Source organism: Gorilla gorilla, chromosome 21, assembly GCF_029281585.2.
Source record: "Gorilla gorilla gorilla isolate KB3781 chromosome 21, NHGRI_mGorGor1-v2.1_pri, whole genome shotgun sequence".
NCBI classification, from domain to species: domain Eukaryota; kingdom Metazoa; phylum Chordata; class Mammalia; order Primates; family Hominidae; genus Gorilla; species Gorilla gorilla.
The window spans coordinates 36,267,834-36,287,801 of NC_073245.2; the positions used below are offsets into that span (position 1 = coordinate 36,267,834).

The following is a 19,968-nucleotide window of genomic DNA, read 5'->3' on the forward strand; positions in this document are numbered from 1 at the left end:
CTCAGAGCACACATTCTTCACCTTTGCAAGAAGCTTCTCTACGCATCCCTGCCCCCAGGCTTGCTGAGTGCATTCACCTATTGTCTTATTTATAATCAGGACAGAGTTGCTCCCTACTGTGTAGATGAGGAAATGGAGACCTAGAAAGGGAAGGAAAGACCAACACTTTGAGCACCTGCAATGTGCCTGAGGCAATGTACGCATCAGCTCTGCTTCACAGCAGCCCAAGAGGGAGGTATTATTCTTCCCCTGTGTAAATGTGGGTGTTGAGGCTCAGAGAAGGGCAGTGACTTGTCCAAGGTCACATAGCAAGCAACCGTCAGTGGCTGAGGGCTAACCCAGGTCTTTCTGACTTCAGAGTGTGGGATTTAGAACAAACATTTGCAACGTGAGATTGACAGATCCATCCCCCAGTGCTGTTCCAAAGACCAGATGGGGTCATAAGTGTGTGAGTACCTGACATGGTGCCCAAGGACTGGGAGTAGAAGCAGAATCCCATCCACCTCCACCTAATCATACAGAGAAAGGAGACAGGAGCCCAGGGAGGGCAGTGCTGTGCCCAAGCTGTCAGCAAGCAGTAGGCAGAGCAGAGGCCCCTGCTTTCCCAGGCCCACCCCTTCCCAGTTCAGGGCAAGGCCACCTCTCCAGGACCTTTCCCTCCCCTAGAGAGGAAACTGCCCAAGTTCCTCTGACCAGACAGGAGAGTGAATGAGAGCAGAAAATTCCACTTCGGCACACACACCTGGAGCCTGAGGCTGAAAGCTGGAATCCCAGACTTTGACACTCAAGAAGGCACCTCCACACTCTTTCAGCACCTCCACCTGGGACCTTCATGAGCAACTTGCTTCCCTCCCAGGGGAGACACTGGGGACCTTAGAAGGCACTATGAGTTGGCAGTGACTGCAGCAGCGTGGTGGGATTGCGGGTGTTGTAGGAAGCAGGGGAAGCAGATCACAGCACTCAGGATGGCCAGAGCTGAAGGCATCAGAGTCCCCTGCCCTTGCTCTGCAAAAAAAACCCACGGCATATTCCCTTCCCACTCCACACCTCCCACGGTCAGCAGTAGGCCCCAGAGGAGGAGCAGCGAGGCCTCAGGAGGACGGCAGCCACTGCTGGCAAGACGTTGGTGTTCTCCTGTTGAACTGCACAGGTTTTCAGCATCAGACAAGGTCGCTCTGTGACCATGATGCGTCAAGACAAAGCAGGGTCACTTGGTAGCTATCATGGCTCAGCTCATGCAAAACATGGACAAAAATGACCTCACACCCCCTCCCCTGTGTCTATGTCATGACCACTACCCCTTTGTCAATTGCAGCGTTAGCTTTGGTCTTGTCTTCCTTCCTTCTAGGTAAGATTGGGGAAGATGCCAGGTGATAGAATCCACCCTGCCTCTGACAGCATCCAATCTGGAGCAAAGGCTTCTTTCAACCCTCCCCCAAGCTCCCAATACAAGCCCAAATTCTGGAACAAGTCCTTTCCAACACCTCCTTCAGAGAAGCTCCCTGGCTCCAGGCAGTGCTTGCTCCCCTCATTGCAGCAGGAAGCCTAGCTTGCGAACTGCAGGTGTGCCCCAGGTGGTCACTGGATGCAAGGTATTGACAGATGGATCCCATCGATACCCCCACTGCATAACCATGTAAGCATATCATCCCCCATGTGCACATGAGGAAACGGAGGTTCACAGGGTGGGGAAGGGAAGACATAATTTGTCCTTCAAATGTGATACCGGTGAGCTGTGAGAGGCAGCACCCCTCATAACTCAGCGAGGCAGTGGGCACACCAGGACCCTCCAAGGCAGATCGGGTGTGTGGTCGCCCCCATTGCATAACATGGGTGGGAGTTGGGGAGACCAGAAATGGGTCTCGCCACCTCTCCACTGGCCTGACCTCCCTGCAGGCCCCTAGGACAGGCTTAGCATCTGCTTGCTGGCAGGCCTGGCCACCAGAGGTCTTTTCTTATGTCTAAGGTCCCTGTAGTTGTGGTTCACAAGATTGGGGCTGCTCCTGAGATTCAGCACCACACAGGCACTGCCCAGAACTGTGCCATGGTGGTGGGCACTCGCTTTCCAGATAGGGCCCATGTTGCCAGCAGGCATGATGCATCATTTACCCCACCCTGAGTGCAATATGTGGTTTTATAGAAAAAAAACTTGGGCCAGGTGCGGTGGCTCACACCTGTAATCCCAGCACTTTAGGAAGCCAAGGCGGGCAGATCACAAGGTCAGGAGCTCAAGACCAGCCTGGCTAATATAGTGAAACCTTGTCTCTATGAAAAATACAAAAATTAGCCACATATGGTGGTGGGCGCCTGTAGTCCCAGCTACTCCAGAGGCTGAGGCAGGAGAATCGCTTGAATCCAGGAGATGGAAGTTGCGGTGAGCCAAGATCATGCCAATGCACTCCAGCCTAGGCGACAGAGCAAAACTCCATCTCAAAAAAAAAAAAAAAAAAGAAAGAAAAGGAAAAGTATTTGTAGATGAATGAAGGGGATTCCTTTGAATATTGAAAATGATTTTATTTTAGCCATTGGTCTGGCACTCATTCTGATGGGGTGACATGTGTCCCTGCCTTAGTCAGCAGAGCACAGGAGTGTGCTACACCTCCCCTCATCTGAAGATTCAGCCCATGAGCAGGAACGCCTGTCTTTGTGTCATACCAACAGAGAGGATGTGTCTGGTTTCACCATTCACTGCAGAGGCAGAAATTACCCAGAAAGAAGAGAAAGTCTGTTCCTGGGAGTGTGTCCTTTTGATGCAGCATGGGGGTCATCTCCCTTCCTTGGCCAGGACCCCCAACCTGAACACAGAGGTAGAGAACATGTGAAGGGCTCCCATTCCCAGGTGGTCCAGGGTTCAAGCTCTGAGTCTGTGGTCCTGGTCACTGCCCTTTTCTCCACAGCATGGCGGTCACCATCCTGGGCTGGGGCACAGAGGGGCTTTGCAGAGATCAGCATAACTAAAGCATCACTGAGATGCTGCAATAGGAAACCGTGATACCTTCATGGGCTGCCAACGCAGCCTAAGCTCTTTGTTGCTGCACTCAGTGTCCCCAGACAGCTGTGTGGCTGTCACTGCCTCTGGTGTGTCCATTTTACTTCTCTTCTCCTGCCTGAGCTTCTGCTCTGAACTCTGTCTCTAACTTACAAGAAATCAAGCTCACTGGATTCTGAGCTCTTCGAGGTCAAGGACTGTGTCAGTAGTTCATGTCTCTTTCTAGAGATCACAGCTTAGTATCTGGCACAGAGCAGATACTCAGCCAATGCCAAATGATTCATTTGCCAGAAGGCTGAATTTCATCCATAATCCTAGTCAATGCAAATACATTGTGCCGGTGGGGTGTGTTTGTCCTCTGAAGGCATTTTCCCAGGCTTTGTAAGTACATACAGGCCATTTAGAAATTTGAATGTCAAAGAGTAAAGGAGCTTAGAAAGTAAGCATTGGAGAAGTGTGGGAAGGTGGTATTATTTGCAAAACATTCCTGGGTCCTTGTGAGTTCTATACACCCTGGATGAGCACTGATTCTGGGCCGGGACAGACACCCAGCTGGACCCAGGAGATACTGAGGTGAGTAAAGCCAAAATGCCTCCCTTCAGCAGGAGGTGGGCAGTCACACCAAAGTGATAAAGGCACAAAATGCAGAGGCAGCAGAGGAGCAATGACTACCTTGTTCCAGGACTCTGTGACCTCAGGGAGAGCTTTCAGAGGAGGACATCTGTGCAAGGCTTGGAAGGATGAACACAAATTTGCCTAGCAGAAAAGGGAGCCAAGCAAATCCTGATGGAGAACAGCTTGGGTGAGAGTGTGAGCCACAGGATTGAGGGGCACAGGCATGGAACTGGAGGAGCAGAAAGAATGAGGGGGGATAAAGTTGGGAGGTCAGCAGAGGTCAGTCACAGAAGGTTTTGAATCCTGGTGAGGGAGCAATGGGTGCTGCACAAGGGACATGGGCCTGGAGGAGATGCAGTTAGCTCTGAGTGAAGATGGAACATGCCATCCACCAGGGAACCACAAGATGCAATAGAAATAAGAAACCTGCACAAAGAATGAGGGGCCCAGGGGTAGCACCAAGAAGGTCCCTGTCAGAGGCCAGCTTTGAACGGAGACAGAAAAGACTCTTGAGGGCCTCAGCTGCTGCAAACCTCCTCAATAAATCACATTTTACCTTCGAATATTTGCTAAAGAATACTAACTATTGGAAGAGCAATGGCCCATTGATAATAATTATTCCCTCAATGTACATTTTTTACAATTCTCAAAATGCTCTTAGTCCAGTCTCTCATTGGAACCCCCATAAAATCCCATTTTACAAATAGGGAAGTGAGGCCCTGTGATGTCACACCGAGGTTTGCAGCAGTTCCAGGATAGAAAATAGGGAGCACTTTCATCTCAGCCCTGGGTATAAGTCTCAAAATTCCTTTTCGGGGAGGGGGTCCCTGAGGCCATCAAGCAGCCCATAGTCCAAGTCTTCTTCTTCCTCCTTGGGCTTCTCCACACCTGTGTCCAAAGCCTCCTTCTCCTCCTTTGTTATCAGGTACCACTACCAGTTGTTGGGCAGGCAGACCTCCTGCTGCTGCCCATCCTAGGCTGCATCCTCCAACATGGGTGCACTGTGGTTCAGCCAGCACCTATACCACCTGCAGCCCAGGGCTCCTGTGGTGGGCCTGAGGTTCCTCCCTATCAAATGGAGATATGCTGGGGTTGCTGCCTTTGCTGAAGCCCATGTCCAGGTCATCTTGGGGGTGGCCAAGGTTACAGGGTCCTGGGGACAGGCCAGAGGGCTGCAGGAGCAAAAACCAAGAGGATGAGGGGATCTCTGAGTCAGACCACCTGGATCCACATCCCAGAGACTAGCTGCAAGGTCTGGGGAAGACTGGTTCACCTCTCTGGGCATCAGTTTCCTCCCCTGTAAAGTGGGAAGCATAACAGATTCACTTCTACAGTTGTCTCTGAGCTTTACAGCAGGTAATGTGTGCAAAGTACTTTGCGCAAGGCCTGGCACATGGTAGGTGATAATAAATAATAAACAGGGTTACTGTGATATCATCATCTGAGCTAGGTCACTCATGCACTTCTCCAATGCTTCACGTTTCCCCTCCATCCCTCACAGGGTAGCAGCAAGTGAAAGGGATGCCCCTGGCCTTGAGGAGCTCACATCTACTTATTTCCCAGGGGTCTCTGTCCAGTGCCCACCCATGCCTGGCATGCAGTAGGTGCCTCATCCACATCTGGTGAAAGAGTGGAAAGCAGGTCATTATCATGTATTGTTTGGCATAGAATCTGCAGTAGGGGACAGAGAAGTGAGTGACTGTAGTTGTGCCCACCAGTTCCTGTCCCTGAACTTTCAGGGATCAAGAGGCCTTAGCAAGTCTCGTACCAGGGAGTGGGCACTGTGTGGTGAAGCAGGAGGCAGGTCCTAAGAAAGGCAGTGGGGTGAGGAGAGGAGCTCTGCCTTTGAGGTCTGGGAGATCCTCCACCAGGACCTCAACAAAGGCCCCGGGCAGGTCATCCCTCCTCCCAGAATCTCTCTGTGCTCTTCTATATAATGGGGCTAGCCTGGAAGAGATACTTGCACAACCATGTTCAGAGCAGCATCATCCACAATAACCAAAAGGTGGAAGCAACGCAAGTGTCCATGGATAGATGGACGGATCAACAAAATGCTGTCTATGCATACAGTGGAATAGTGCTCAGCCTTAAAAAGGAAGGAGATTCTGACACCTGCAGCGTCAAGAATGAACCTTGAGGACATTAGGCTGAGCAAAATAAGCCAGACCAAAAAGACAAATGCTGTATTATTCCACTTTTCGAAGGCACCTAGAGTCATCAAATCCATACAGACAGACTGGAGAATGGTGGCTACCAGGTCCTGGGGAGGGTGGTGATTGGCGAGTTGTTTTTAAATGAGTTACAGAATTGTAGTTTTACAAGATGAAAAGCATTCTGGAAATTGGTTGCACAACATTGCGAATGTATTTAATGCCAGTGAAATGTAAATTTAAACATAGTTAGACAGTAAATTTTAGTTTATTTTACCGCAATTTTTATAATGGGGTAGTTACGCCTGTCTCCTTGTGTTGCTGTAGGATTTCGTGAGATAACATATAAGGAACCACCCAGCATGTTCCCTGGCACATAGTAACTGTTCAATAAATCACAACTGGATGCTATTGAAGATAAAGTTACCTGACTTCTCTGAGGCTTCCTCTCTTCAGCTGAAAACTCTCCCAAAATTTATTAGATGAGACCCTACTGTATTATACTGGGTTCATAAATAGCACTCCCCCTTTTCCCTTCCCACAGAGTGCAGTGAATAGAAGACACTTCTCTGCACCCCAAAAGCTCCATGCTGATTGTGAGAAGGAAATGCTGGATGGAGGGGTTCCTGGAACTACTGTGAGGGGTGAGCTTTCCCCAGATGTCTAGAAATGAGGCAGGGGCCCTACATCTTCCACCCCCACTAAGGTTACCTTGCAGTTCCCAGCTGGCTCTATATTTCCTGGAAACTGCCACTTTTCTGCCTCCATTACCTCATAGCCCAGTCAGCACCATTATCATCATCACCATGATCGCCATCATCATCCTTACAATCACCAACACTACCATCATCGCCATCACCATTCTTACCCTCGCCATTCTCACCATCATTATCATCATTACCATCACTATCATCGTCACTATCACCATTCTCACCATCATCATCCTCATCATCATCACTATTATCCTTACCGTAACTATCACTATTATCATCACCACCTTCGCCATCACCATCCTTATCATCACCATCACAATCACCACCATCACCATTCTCACCATCACCTTGTTCACCTTTACCATTCTCACCATCATCATCACCTTCATCATCCTCAACATAACTATCACTTCATTATCACCACCTCCACCTTCACCATCACCATCCTCACCATCATCATCACCACCGTCACAAGGATCCTTGCTACATGAAACCGTGCATTCTGGGTAGGAGGGCTCTTGGGTCAGGGCTTCTAACACATCTTGTAGGATAGAAACCGAGCCCCTCAGGGTCTCACAGTTGGTGAAGTAACTGATTCTTGTGAGGTCATATTCCTCTGGGTGATGTGGGATGTCACAAGACCAATAAATATGGGCTGAAGCCCATCGCATCACTTCTTTTCTTGTAAAATAAGGTCCATCATCAGTAGTAATTGTACGATAGCAGAGAATAAGAGCTCAGCAAATGTAAATAATTTCATGCTATGAGAAGCATATGAAGTGGAGTCCATATTCTGATAAGCATCTATTCCAGTGAGGGCAATTCTTTACCACTTCCATGAAGGAAGGGAAAAAATATTATTACCACATTACCAGAAATCTGTCTGGTCTAGGCAAGGCAGTTCCTCTTTCCAGGGTCTCAGCATTGCTCATTGTCGGCAGTCAGGGCACTCATCTGGGCAGTAGGCAGCACTGCTGCAGGGAAGTTCATGTTATTGGAAACGTGTAGCATCTTCTCCTGCTACCATCACCACATTGTCCATGAACCCACTGGGCAAACGATGAGGAATCTGGGAAAAGTTCTCATAACCAGAATATAATCATCCACATCAGGATATCAGCATTCACCCAACACTACTGTCCAATCAACAGATGCTATAATCTCATCCAAATTTTCTCAGTTGTGCCCTAAATACATTTTTTTTGAACTTTGTAATTCAGGATCCAATCCAGGATTTCCCATTGCATTAATTGTCATGTCTCTTAAGCTCTTTCAACTTCAAAGAGTTCCTCTGTTTTTCCCTGTTTTTCATAACCTTAAGAGTTTTAAGAGCATACGCATTTATGAAGGATGTGTTCACCTTTTTCCATCTGATGTGTTTCCACATCCAGACTTAGGTCATGTATCTTTCACAAGAAAACCACAGAAATAATGCTGTGGTCTTCCTAGGACATCCCAGCAGGAGGCACATGATCAAGTTTGTGCCAGATTTCTCCACCACAAAGTCATCATTCTTCCAATTGTAATTGAGAAGTATTTCATATGAAGATATTAATTACACATACCCATGAATGCATATGTAAAATACATACAAAATATTATTTCAATGTCTAACCAATATAAAAGTTATTAATTAGATATGTTTAATTTTATTTCCTACTAAGTCTTCAAAAACTGGTGTGTGTTTTACCCTGACAGCACATCTCAGTCCAGCCTAGCCACATTTCAAGTGTTCAATATTCACATGGCTGTGGCTACCATATTTGTCAGGGCAGCACTAAAGCACTAAAGAACCTCTTCCTTGGAAAAGTTCTAAGCTTTCAAAATGTTTGGCAAATACATTTTATAAAATTCTTCAGAATCCATAAATAAGCAATTACACATTTAGTAAGCCATAGAATGCAACATGACATTAAAAATGAATCCCTCGACAAAAAAGAAGGTAGGCAAAATTTTCTTCAGACCAAATGGACAAATCAATTATGATTACCTCACATGCCAATTATTATTTATTAACATCTTTCATTAATACCCCCAAACCCCATCAACAGGTAAATGAATAAATGCATTGAGGTCTATCTGAACAATGTCCCAATTCCTTACCATTCTTACTTCTTTTGCAAGCAGAAAAGACTCAGTATCAGCAAAGACTATTCAGATAGTTTGTTCTTATGCCAGTAGTTGTAATTTCCTGGAGGTCTATGTGATATCAATTGTGTACTTCAATATCTCTCACAAGTACTTTTCCTGTTTGGCCATTTTCTGCGGTATATCCATGCTCCTATTTTCTCTATTCTTTTATTTCTATCCCAGACTTTTCTTTTATCCTACAATTCTTTATCCTAAAAATATTAATTTAAGGATAACGTCACAAAATATTATATTTCGTCAGATGATACTCCAAATTGATACTTAATATACAGAAATGACTATCACGGACATAACCCACAACATGTGAAATGTATGGCTCATTCTACTGACATTATACAGGAAAGTTAATGACAACTGAATTTCTAGTCATTTTCAACCTAACCGGTTGCTTATAAAATGTCAAGGAATTGTAGGTATGTACACAGTGGCTATTTTTGGGTGGGGTGTTCAGCAACTCTCCTCTTGAGAGCCCCCCTTTTCTTTGAGGACCATTTCAATGAGAACCAACTAAGCCTGACCCAACCTACCAGCCCCAGCCCTAGAGGTGATCATAAAAAAAACCAACTGGAATACAGGATAGCTCTGTCCTATAGCAACCTAAAACACCACCTTCCTTGATGTGCATATAGAAAATCTGTGTCTTGTGGCCGGGCATGGTAGCTCATGCCTGTAATTGCAGTACCTTGGGAGGCCAAGGTGGGCGGATCACAAGGTCAGGAGATCAAGACCATCCTAGCTAACACAGTGAAACCCTGTGAGACTCTACCCTTGGATCATAGCAACTGTTTCAGTACTTTTTTTTGGAATCATCAGGAAGGACTCTTGCTTTTTCTACCACTGTGGTCTGCGAGGACAAAGTAAGTGTGTTATTTGTAGCACTATCTCTTGCTACAGAGAGAGAAGAGAGTCATCTTCAGAAGGAAAAAATGAGGCTAAAACAAAAGGAAAAGTGTCAAGAGAAAGAAGGAGAACATTTCTTGATGATTTTATATAAGCCCCTGGGTCCAGCTATGCATGACAGCGACTTGGGTTAAAGCTCTCTCGCTTATGGGACCATTGACTTAAATATAAAATAAAGTATTAAAAGCTATGAACTTTTAGATGAAAATACAGAAAAAAAATCTTTGTAATATTCAGTTTATCAAAAATGTCTTAGATGAAGCCCCAAAAACCAAATGCACAAGAACAATTAATAAATTGGACCCCATCAAAATTAAAAGCATCTGCTATTTGAAAGATAGTGTTATGAGAACAAAAAAGAAAACTCAAGGGGAAAATACTGGCAAGTCTCATATCTAATAAGGGATTTGAATCCAGAGTATATAAAGAAACTATTAAAATTTAATAATGAGAAAATAAGCAAAGAAAAAAACAAGAAAGAAAGAAGCAAAATAAACATGAACATACACTTTACCAAATATATACAGATGGCATGTAAGTACATAGATACTAAATATTATTAGGCATTATGGAACCACAATAAAATACTATTGTACAAACATGAAAATGTCTAAAATTTTAAAAGAAGGCCCATTCAAAATGTTGGCAAGAGTGTGGAATTCTTATATACTGCTGATAAAAATATAAAATGGTACAACCATTTTGGCAAACGTTTTGACAGTCTCTTAAAACTAAACCTAAACCTATTAATTATTACACTCCTAATATTTACTCAAAGTTAGAAGAACTTATATACATGAATGTTCATTGCAAATGTATTTGCATAAGTCCAAAACCAGAAGCAATGCAAAAACCCATCAGCAGGCAAATGGATATATAAGTTGTGACCGATCTGCACAATAGAATACTACTCAGTCATAAAATTAATGGCCTATTTATGCCTGCAATACAGCTGAATCTCAAAATAATTATGCTGTGTGCAAGATGCCAGACCCCTCCTAAAAAGGGTCCATACTACACTTCATTTGTATAAATGTCTAGACAAGGCAAACTATTTTATAGTGACAGATTGGTGATTGCCAGGGAGAGTGGTAAGGTAGGAAGATACAAAAAGTTTGGGATTATAAAAGGGCAAGGGGAAACTTTTATGAGTGCTGGATATGTTCATTATTTTTATTTTGGTGATGGATTTGCAAGTATACATAAAAAATAACACGCAATGGAAGTAGAAACAGTAATTTTGTTTCTTTCTTAATAAAGCACAATTTACTTACTAATGGGATGTGTGTGCCTGTTGGGCACACAGCACAACTTTCCAAGTCTTAAAATCGGACTGGATCTCACCCACTGGACCTTATTCCTATTCCACACTGACTTTAGCACAATACCTGCTTTTATCACGGTAATTAACAACACCCACCTTAAAGGTAAAGAAATGCACTTCTAACTAACTACTTTTGAAACTCTGAACTGCCTCAGGCTAGTAGTTCTTAAGGTCTCCAGCAAATGTTGCTTTGTTTCTCTCAAAAATATACAGCCTGGGCAACATGGCAAAACCCTGTCTCTACTACAATTAGAAAACTTAGCCAGGCATATTGCTGCATGCCTGTTGTCCCAGCTGCTCAGGGAGGCAGAGGCTGCAGTGAGCCTAGACCTCACCACTCCACTCCAGCCTGGGGGACAGAGTGAGACCCCCATCTCGAATACACACACACACATACACAGACTCACACGCTATCCACTGGTGCCCCTGTCAGTTAAACACAGCATCTCAGGGCACCTTAGCACACAGTGTGAGAGCCGTGGTCCTAAACACTTCAATTAAAAGTGAAACATCTCTGGCTGGATTTTTAGAATATTTACTTTTTAATGCTTTATATTTATTTTTATGTTTTAATTAATTTATCTGAATACAAGAATCCAGACATTTGGAAGTAAAACAATGGAAAACATGCCTGCAAACACTAATCAGCGCAAAGCTTATGTTGCTATGTTATTATTGACAGTTTAGACTTAAGCCAAGAAATATTGCTAAGATAAAAAAGATTTTACGATGTCAGTCACTAGAAAAGTATGCCAATTTTAAATATGTATAAATATAAAATATCCCTTCAACTTATTTAATACAGAAACTGATATAACTAAAAGAAAAATGGACTAATCTACAATATAGATTTTAACATACCTTTCAATTACCGATGGAACCAACAGAAAAAAATCCATAAGAGAAAGGGAGATTTGATGAACACAATGAACAAACTTGACATAAACTGACATATACAGAACGTGACACTCAACAACTACTGAATACACATCCTTTTCCAGTGCACGTATCATATTTACCAACATAGATTATAAGTCGGAATTTAAAGGGACTCATCAGAGTATTCAGTCATGGGATTTTGCCTAAACTTGTCTGGCCTTCAACAGGGTTCAAATACAGTTAAATTCTTATTTCATCTGAAGAGTCCTATCCTTTTTTTTTGGAAATTTTACGGCAACAATCTAAATTTGCATAACAACTGAACCCAGCCCTTGGAACTTGAAATTTATTCTAGCCAAAGGCAGATTAAACTGTCTAAGTAGTAATGTCCTTCAAATTGTTGTCCCCTGCTCCAGTAACGGAGTATAGCCCCAAGAAGCTAACAGACTGTTTGTACTTCATACTATACATTCTATGTTACATCAGAACACGGTATAAAGCCTTGAAATCAGCAGCAGAGAGAAAATGAGATCAGCAACCGTCTAGCTGTGACCTCACTACTTAGTAATTACGCTTTTAGCTGACTCCTTTACTTGATTCCTAACTGCTTATTTCTGGCAGGGTAGCACTAATCCCTGACCAAGCTGACCTTTTAAGAAGTGAGCAGAACGAAAAGGCTGTACCACCAGTGATCAGTTTAACAAGCTGCAACTCTAGTCACTGGCTGCAACTCTAGTCACTGGCTGCAACTCATATTGTGGGTTTTAAGAGCTCAGAATTAACATGGAAATACTATTGACTCCAAAAGAAACCCAGAAATCTCTGGGAATCCAGCAAAGATAGAAAGGGTCCTCTCAATAGTCACCACTCACACTTTGCTTTGTTTTGGTAGCTATTTTTGTTACATACGGAGAATATCAAAAAAGTATGCCTTTTCCTCATTGTGAATGCTAACCCTAAAATGGTAAGGCTCTTGCAGGTTGAAACCCCCAGGCTCTCACTGGCCCTTCAACAAAGGCAGTGAAGTCACCTGCAAGAGTGATCACCCAAAAGCTTCCAGGCTGGACGAGTTGGGACTCAGTTCTTGCAGTTCCCAAATTCACAGTTCTCTTGGGACACGGTTATTTATGGAGCTCCTGAAGATGAGAAATTCCACCCAGGAAATTCTGTTTATAAAAATTATTCACATCTAATTATCTCAGGAGACATTAACACAGCAATGTTGAAAATTTCCCATTAATTGTTAATCCATGGAGAAAAACTGGACAATTATTTTTTAAAATATGAAAACCTTCATATAATACAAATTATACTCCCACATGTGATTCAATTTCTATTTATTAATGCCAGAGAAGTTAATAATTACGAATTGCCAGTGGTTAAAAGAAACAAATCATTCATCGTTGGAGAAGTGCAGAAGGTTTAAAAGAGGTAAGAATTAGTTTTTGGCTTTGGGGCGTTTTATGTTTCCAAAAGGTTTTGCTCTTTTTTTTTGCTCATGGCTTTCTCTCTCTCTCTCTCTCTTTCTTTCTGATTTCAGTTTCTTTTGATTTCTCCTGCTTAGAAATGGTGAGAGAACTTTGAATGTGGAATGTGGAGGAGGAGGAACACGAAGTGGGGATCTGCACTTGGGCTGGTCAGCACTGCGGATGCCCAGCAAAGTCACTGCCTGGTCCACATCCCAGAGGGGTCTCTGCGCCTCAGTTGGCACCGCAGCTGATGGTGAAACTTTTGGTGTGGCAGAAGAGTGTCCACAAACTTCGGAAGGTATCCGCTACATCCTCCATAGCCGTGTATCGCTGCCCAGGGCAATCTTCTGGGGGAGCGGAAAGTCCTGCTCATGGGCCAGAGCTGGCTGGCTGGAGCCACTTGCGCGGCGCAGCCCTGGCGGAGATTCAGGCGGCCCCGGTGTCGCAAGCGGCTGTGAGTGATGCCTCCTTGGGGCCGGAGTGGTCCCAGGAAGGCTGCAGACCAGGGCTGACCAGCAGGCAGCATGGTGGCCGCGATGGAAGGTGACGGGGTTCGCAGCGCCAGGGCACCCAGCAGAGCCCAAGCCCGGGCATCCCGCATCTCCGGCAGCATCGCGGGTAGGCCTGGCGCTGGTGAAGTGGCAGCCAGTGCACAAGGCCTACGACCCAGTCCCAGAGGCCAGCCCATCGTCAGCTAACTTCAGAAACCCCGGGCCAGCTGAGGCCCCGGGCCCCATGGGCAAGACAAAGGGCAGAGGGTCCGCAGGCGGGGCCGAGAGCAGGTAGTGCAGGCCTGGCTCCACCGCCGCGGAGCTCACAGGGCGCAGCAGGCACTGGGCAGTGACGAGGGCTTCCAGATGAGGCTGTGCACCCCTGCAAAGGCTCCTGCCCGGCGTCCAGCCTATCCGTGGAGACTCCACGTGCACCCCCTCCTCATTGTCCTTGTCTAGGGCCGCGGCAGCGTCCTCGCTCCCATGGTGTGACTCCGGGGTGCAGGAGCCTGGGCTGAGCAGGTGGAGTAGGGTGAGCTCCGCCAAGAACCCAGCAAGAGTGGCGCCCCAGGGCGGCACAGGAGGCCGCATTTAACATGTCAATCATCTGAAAGATTTTATGGCATTTTTTTGACATCTTATAAAATCTATAATGTTTATTATATCTTGTGATATAATTATTAACACCACTTCATTGTGATTATTATGATTATTTTTATACCAACACATCTTCAATTATTAATATTCCCAGTTGCTAGAGAAAAATGAAAACGACTAGTTTTGAAAGCCTCACTTCTGCCAATGGAAGCACATTACAGCATGTCGCCAACGCAATCCACTTTCCACCACTTTCACAAAAAGCGTTACTGCACAATTATACTATCCTACCCTTATATACTTTTTGTGTGTGTGTGTACTTGTATGTATGTATGTTACATAGGTTATATATATATATATATATATATATACACACCAGAGATGAACAAGGATTAGAAAATTAAATGCACACAGGTCATGCCAGTGCTATGTATAATGTGGTGTACTAAGTATAGATGTTCAACAGTGTGGGATCTAGGATGGAACAAGACTCCTAGTCTTAAGCAATTCTTTCTAGGTTCAGTCTCTGGAAATAATGCCTTGAATCAAATGTGCGAGAAAATTAATGGCTTTTAAAGACTATTCTATGTCAACTATAACATTTCATTTGGGGATTTCTGTCCCTTATAATATCTACCTCATTTTGGATGGATTCCTTGAGGCCTGTTTTATTTTTCTTTTCCTTTCTACACATCGCTGCTCAGAGTGATGAATGGAGTTGTATTTTGAATAAAATATCTATGCATCCTTTTGTGAGCAAGGAGCATGATGGTACTTAGACCTACCATTTCTCGTTACGGTGGTTACGGTTACAGTGGGGCTGGGGTGTTTACCTGGAGCCTGGACGTCCACTGGGACATGATACCCACTGGGATTTTTTTGTGTCAACCTGGTCTCTGATGTCCACCTGGGGATTGGGTATCCACCTAAGGCCTGATGTTTACCTGGAGCCAGATGTGCACCTGAAACCTGATGTCTATCTGTGGCCTTATGTTTCCCTGGGGACCGATGCACACCTGAAGGATAGGTATTCACCTGGGGCCTGATACCCACCTGTAGTATGGGTGTCAACCTTGGGATTAATGTTCATCTGGTGTCCACTGTCTACTTGGGGCCTGGTGTACACATGGGGCCGGGGCATCCACCTGAGACTTGATGTTTAATATGGTCTGGAGTTCTTTTGGGGCCTGTTGTACCCTGGAGCCTGGGTGTAAACCTGGAGCCTGATGTCCCAGGTGGACACCCGGGTCCCAGGTGATCTTCAGGCCCTAGGTGAAAACTCCAGGCTCTAAGTGGACAACCAGGCCCCAGGCTGATGTTTACTGTGGCCAGATGTCTATTAGGCCCCAGGTGAAAACTCCAGGCTCCAAATGGACAACATAGCCCCAGGTTCCAGGTAGACATTGGAATCCAAATCAACACCAGGCCCCAGATGGACACCCAGGCCTGTGGTGGACATCAGACTCCAGAAGGTCATCTGGCTCGAGGTGGACATCAAGCCCCAGGTGGATACATAGTCCCCAGGTGGATACCTAGTCCCCAGGTGGATACAAAGTCCCCAGGTGGATACCTAGTCCCCAGGTGGATACCTAGTCCCCAGGTGGATACATAGTCCCCAGGTGGATACATAGTCCCCAGGTGGATATCTAGTCCCCAGGTGGATACCTAGTCCCCAGGTGGATATCAGGCCCCACTTTGACACCAGTCCCTGGGTAGATACCTTGGCCTCAGGTGGATATCCAGTCTCTAGCTAAGCATCAGGCTCCAGGGGGACCCAGGCCCTAGCTGACTGGGGACTAGTGTTCATATGGGGCCACATGTCCATCTGGGCCCTAGGTGTCAACTTGTAGCCTGATGTCAACCTGGAAGCTGGTGTTCACCAGAGAGGACTAAAGTCCTCCTGGTGCCTGGTGTCCAACTTGGGACTTTATGTCCACCTGGAGACCAATGTCCACTTGGGACCAGATGTCCAACTGGAGCAAGATGTCCACCTGTAGCCTAGAACTTCACCTAAGGCCTGATGTTCCCCAGGGCCTACAGAGCCTATGTATCTACCTAGGGACTTGTGTCCAGGTGGGGCCTGAGTTCCATCTGGGGCCTGGAATTAACCTGGGACCTGATGTCCACGTGAGGCCTGGGTGTTCCTCTGGAGTCTGATATCTATCTGGGGCCTGGGTGTCCTCCTGTGGTCTGATGTCCACTTGTAGGCTGGTGTCCACCTGGGGCCTGGGTGTCCACCTAGGAACCTGATGTATACCTGAAGTCCAGTGTCTACGTGGTTACTGATGTCTACCAGGAAAGTGATATAAACCTGGGTCCTGATAGCCACCTGGGCCCTGAGTGTCCACATATGTTCTGATTTCTGCTTTTGGCCTGAGTGTAGGGCCTGAGTGCCACCTGGGTCCTGATGTTCACCAGGAACCTAGATATTCACTTGGGGCTTGATGTTCACCTGGGGCCTAATGTCCATGTGAGACCTGGTATTCACCTAGAGCCTGGGCATCCACCTGTGGCCTGATGTTCAGTTGGTGACTAGGAATTCCACTAAGGCTTGATGTCCACCTGGGGCATAAGTAACCACTTGTGGCCTAGTGTTGCCCTGAAGCCTAGGTGTCAACCCAGGGCATAATGTCTTCTTGGGGCCTGCTGTCCACCTGCAGACTGGTGTCTACATAGGGCCTGGTATCCACCTGGGGTCTGGTGTCTGCCTGGGGCCTAGTGTCCACCTGAAGACTGAGTATAGATCTCAGATCTGATGTGTGCCTGGGGCCTATTTATCCACCTGGGGACTAGCATTCATCTGGGGCCTCGTGTCCACTTAAGCCCTGGGTGTCAACCTGGTGCCTAATGGCCACCAGGGATCTATGTACTCACTTGGGGCCTGGTGCTCCCACAGGGCCTAGGTATACACCTGGGGAATGATGTGCAGGTGGAGGTGGATGTCTTCCTGGGTGCTGGTGTTCACCTGGGGACAAGGATCTCCCTGGGGACCGGTGTTTATTGTGAGCTTCATATGCACCTTGAACCTGCTGTCTACCTAGGGCCTGATGTCCATGTTAAGGCTGGGTGTCCACCTGGGACCTGGTTGTCCACTTGGGGCCTAATGTCCACCTAAGACCTAGTGTTCACCTAGGGCCTGGGTGTCCACCTGGAGCCTGATGTTCAGCTGGAGATGCATCCACCCGAGACCTAGGTATCCACCCAGGGTCTGGTGTCGAGCCGGGGTCTTATGTCCACCTGGGGACTAGATATCTACCTGAGGCTTGATGTCCACCTGGAGCCCGATATCCACCTCAGAGCTGGGTGTCCACCCAGGTTCTGGTATCCACCCGGAGCCTGGTGTTCATCTGGGGCCCAGTGCCCACCTGGAACCTGGGTATCACCATGGGGCCTGGATGTCCACTTGGAACGTGATGTGCACGTGGGACCTGAGTTTCCACCTAGGGCCTGATGACCACCTGAGACCCAGGTGTCCACCTGGGGTCTGATGTCTACCTGAAGCCTAGGTAACCACCTAGGGCATGGTGTTACCTGTGCCTTGATTTCCACCTGAGCCTGCTGTACACCTGGGGCCTGGGTGTCCATCTGAGGCCTGATGTACACCTCAAGTCCAGTATCCACTTGTGGCCTGATGTCAACTTGGAAGCTGATATCCACCTGGGGACTGATGTTCTCCTGGGGTCTGATATCCAACTGGGATCAGATGTTCACCTAAGGCCTGGAGTTAATCTGGGGCCTGATGGTCACCATGGTCCCAGGTGTCCACCTAGGGCCTAGTGTCCAACTAGGGCCTGATGTCCACCTGGAGTCTAGTATCCGCCTTGGTCCTGATGCTACTTGAGGCCTGGGTGTCTTCCTAGAACCTGAGTCCCCAACTGGGCCCTGATGTCCACCTGAGGCCTGGTGTCCTTATAGGGCCTGATATCTACCTAAGGCCTGGGTATCCTCCTACAGCCTGATGCTCACCTGTAGGCTGGTGTCCATATGGGGCCTGGATGTTCACCTGTGAGCCTGATGTACACCTGGAGTCCAGTGTCCCCTTGGTTACTAATACGTACCAGGAAAATGGTATATACGTGGGGCCTGATATACACCTGGAACCTGTGTGTCCACTTGAGCCCTGATGTCCACCTGGGGCCTGTTGTTTACCTGGGGCCTCTATCCACCCACTACCAAAAGTCAAGTTGGGAAAAGGGCCCAGGATAGGTGAGGAGCACAGAACAGGGACCTCATTCATAAGAAATTCTGTTGTAGAATATGTGCTCTAAGCTCTTAAAACAGCCTCTGCCTCAGGAAAGACTGTCCAGGGCATAGGAAGCCCACACACAGGGTGGGATTACAAGTTTGCATCTGGCACGGCTGGGAGCCCTGGGGGCCTCTGCCCTTTTGGCCGCGTTGTCCCCTGCATCTTAGGGTGGTGGGATTCTGGGCTCTGATTGCAGCAGGTGGATTCACTTAGCTCTCCTCCCCTTTTAGCATTACTGTCTTCTGTAATAAACCTCTCACTTTGATCTGCCAGGCTGTCAAATGCTTTGATTGCCCTCTCTGTTTCATTCCAATGGTTCATCAATCCAAATATCCACAACACAAGGACAGATTTTAGTCTTTTCATACAGTGGGATATTTCACAGCTATTAAAACAAATAAAATAAATGCTTCTGTATTGATATGCAAAGTTGTCCTGCATCAATAACTTTTAAACACATTTTATGATCCCACATCTATATCTATACATAATGTTTGCCACTGCCTAAACAAAACAAAATCTAAGCTTTAGACTCCAAATGGAATTACAGGGGAGTCTTGATGTCTGTGTTCTGCAGTTCTGTCATGTTTGAAATTGTCAAATAAACATGGTGCCTTTCTGGTAGCCACACAGAATTCCTCCTCTCTGTCCACAAAACATTGTCACCCTCCCTGTCCCATTTGCCCCAGCCCCGTGGAGCTCGCTGAGCTGGCACCATCCTCTCGTGTAATAGACAAAGACATTGAGGACCAGAGAGGGGAAGCATCTTGTTGACATCCCACAGCTCTGAGTCAAAGTGGACTTGGACTCCATTCCTAGATGTTTCCTGAAGTCCAGGGAGCCATGGAGGCCAAGGAATGTAAGGGCTGCAGCCTGGGGCTTTCTGTCCTGAGGTAGGGGAGGTGGGGCTACAGCTCACGGCTTGAGTGCATTTCCTCTCAAGTACAATAAGGGCTGCTTTGTAAGATGAAAAATATAAATGGCTGCCTGCAAATTTGTCAGATAATGTGTTTGTCTCCCCTATGGGACTGTAAACTTGGTATAAGCAGGGACCTGTCTGAATCACCCTAGTGTCCCCAGCACCAGGCCAGAGCCTGACATATAAAATGACTGACTTCATTAAATACCAACATCTTCTAGGTGCCAGGTACTGCTCTAGATGCTGGAATCTGCAGTGAATAAGATACCCAGAATCCCTGCCCCTCACTGTAGTAGAGCAGAACAGATGATGAATAAGTAAGCATGCAGGGTGTGAGATGGGTGGGAGACCTGCATTGTGGAACCGGGCAGTGTGCAAAGCAGACACTCAGGAAAGAACTGAGGGTTGAACTGTGGACATGATGTGGATGTGATGTGGATATGATGGAGAAAAGTCGCCCCTAACATGAGTGGAGACACTCCAGCTACAATAACAAGCGAAGGTGGAGAAGGAAGCACAGAGGCA

General features: G+C 46.5%; 1 protein-coding gene across 1 annotated transcript; it reads left to right on the forward strand.

Annotated features, from left to right (window-relative positions):
* Nucleotides 1-1,025: 1,025 nt before the first annotated feature.
* LOC115931727 (protein FAM182B) lies at nucleotides 1,026-18,789 on the forward strand. Its single transcript, XM_063702394.1, is given in 3 exon segments — nucleotides 1,026-1,636; nucleotides 6,299-6,398; nucleotides 13,262-18,789. Coding segments are annotated over 3 exon segments (627 nt in total). The 5' UTR covers nucleotides 1,026-1,585; the 3' UTR covers nucleotides 13,738-18,789.
* Nucleotides 18,790-19,968: the final 1,179 nt, after the last annotated feature.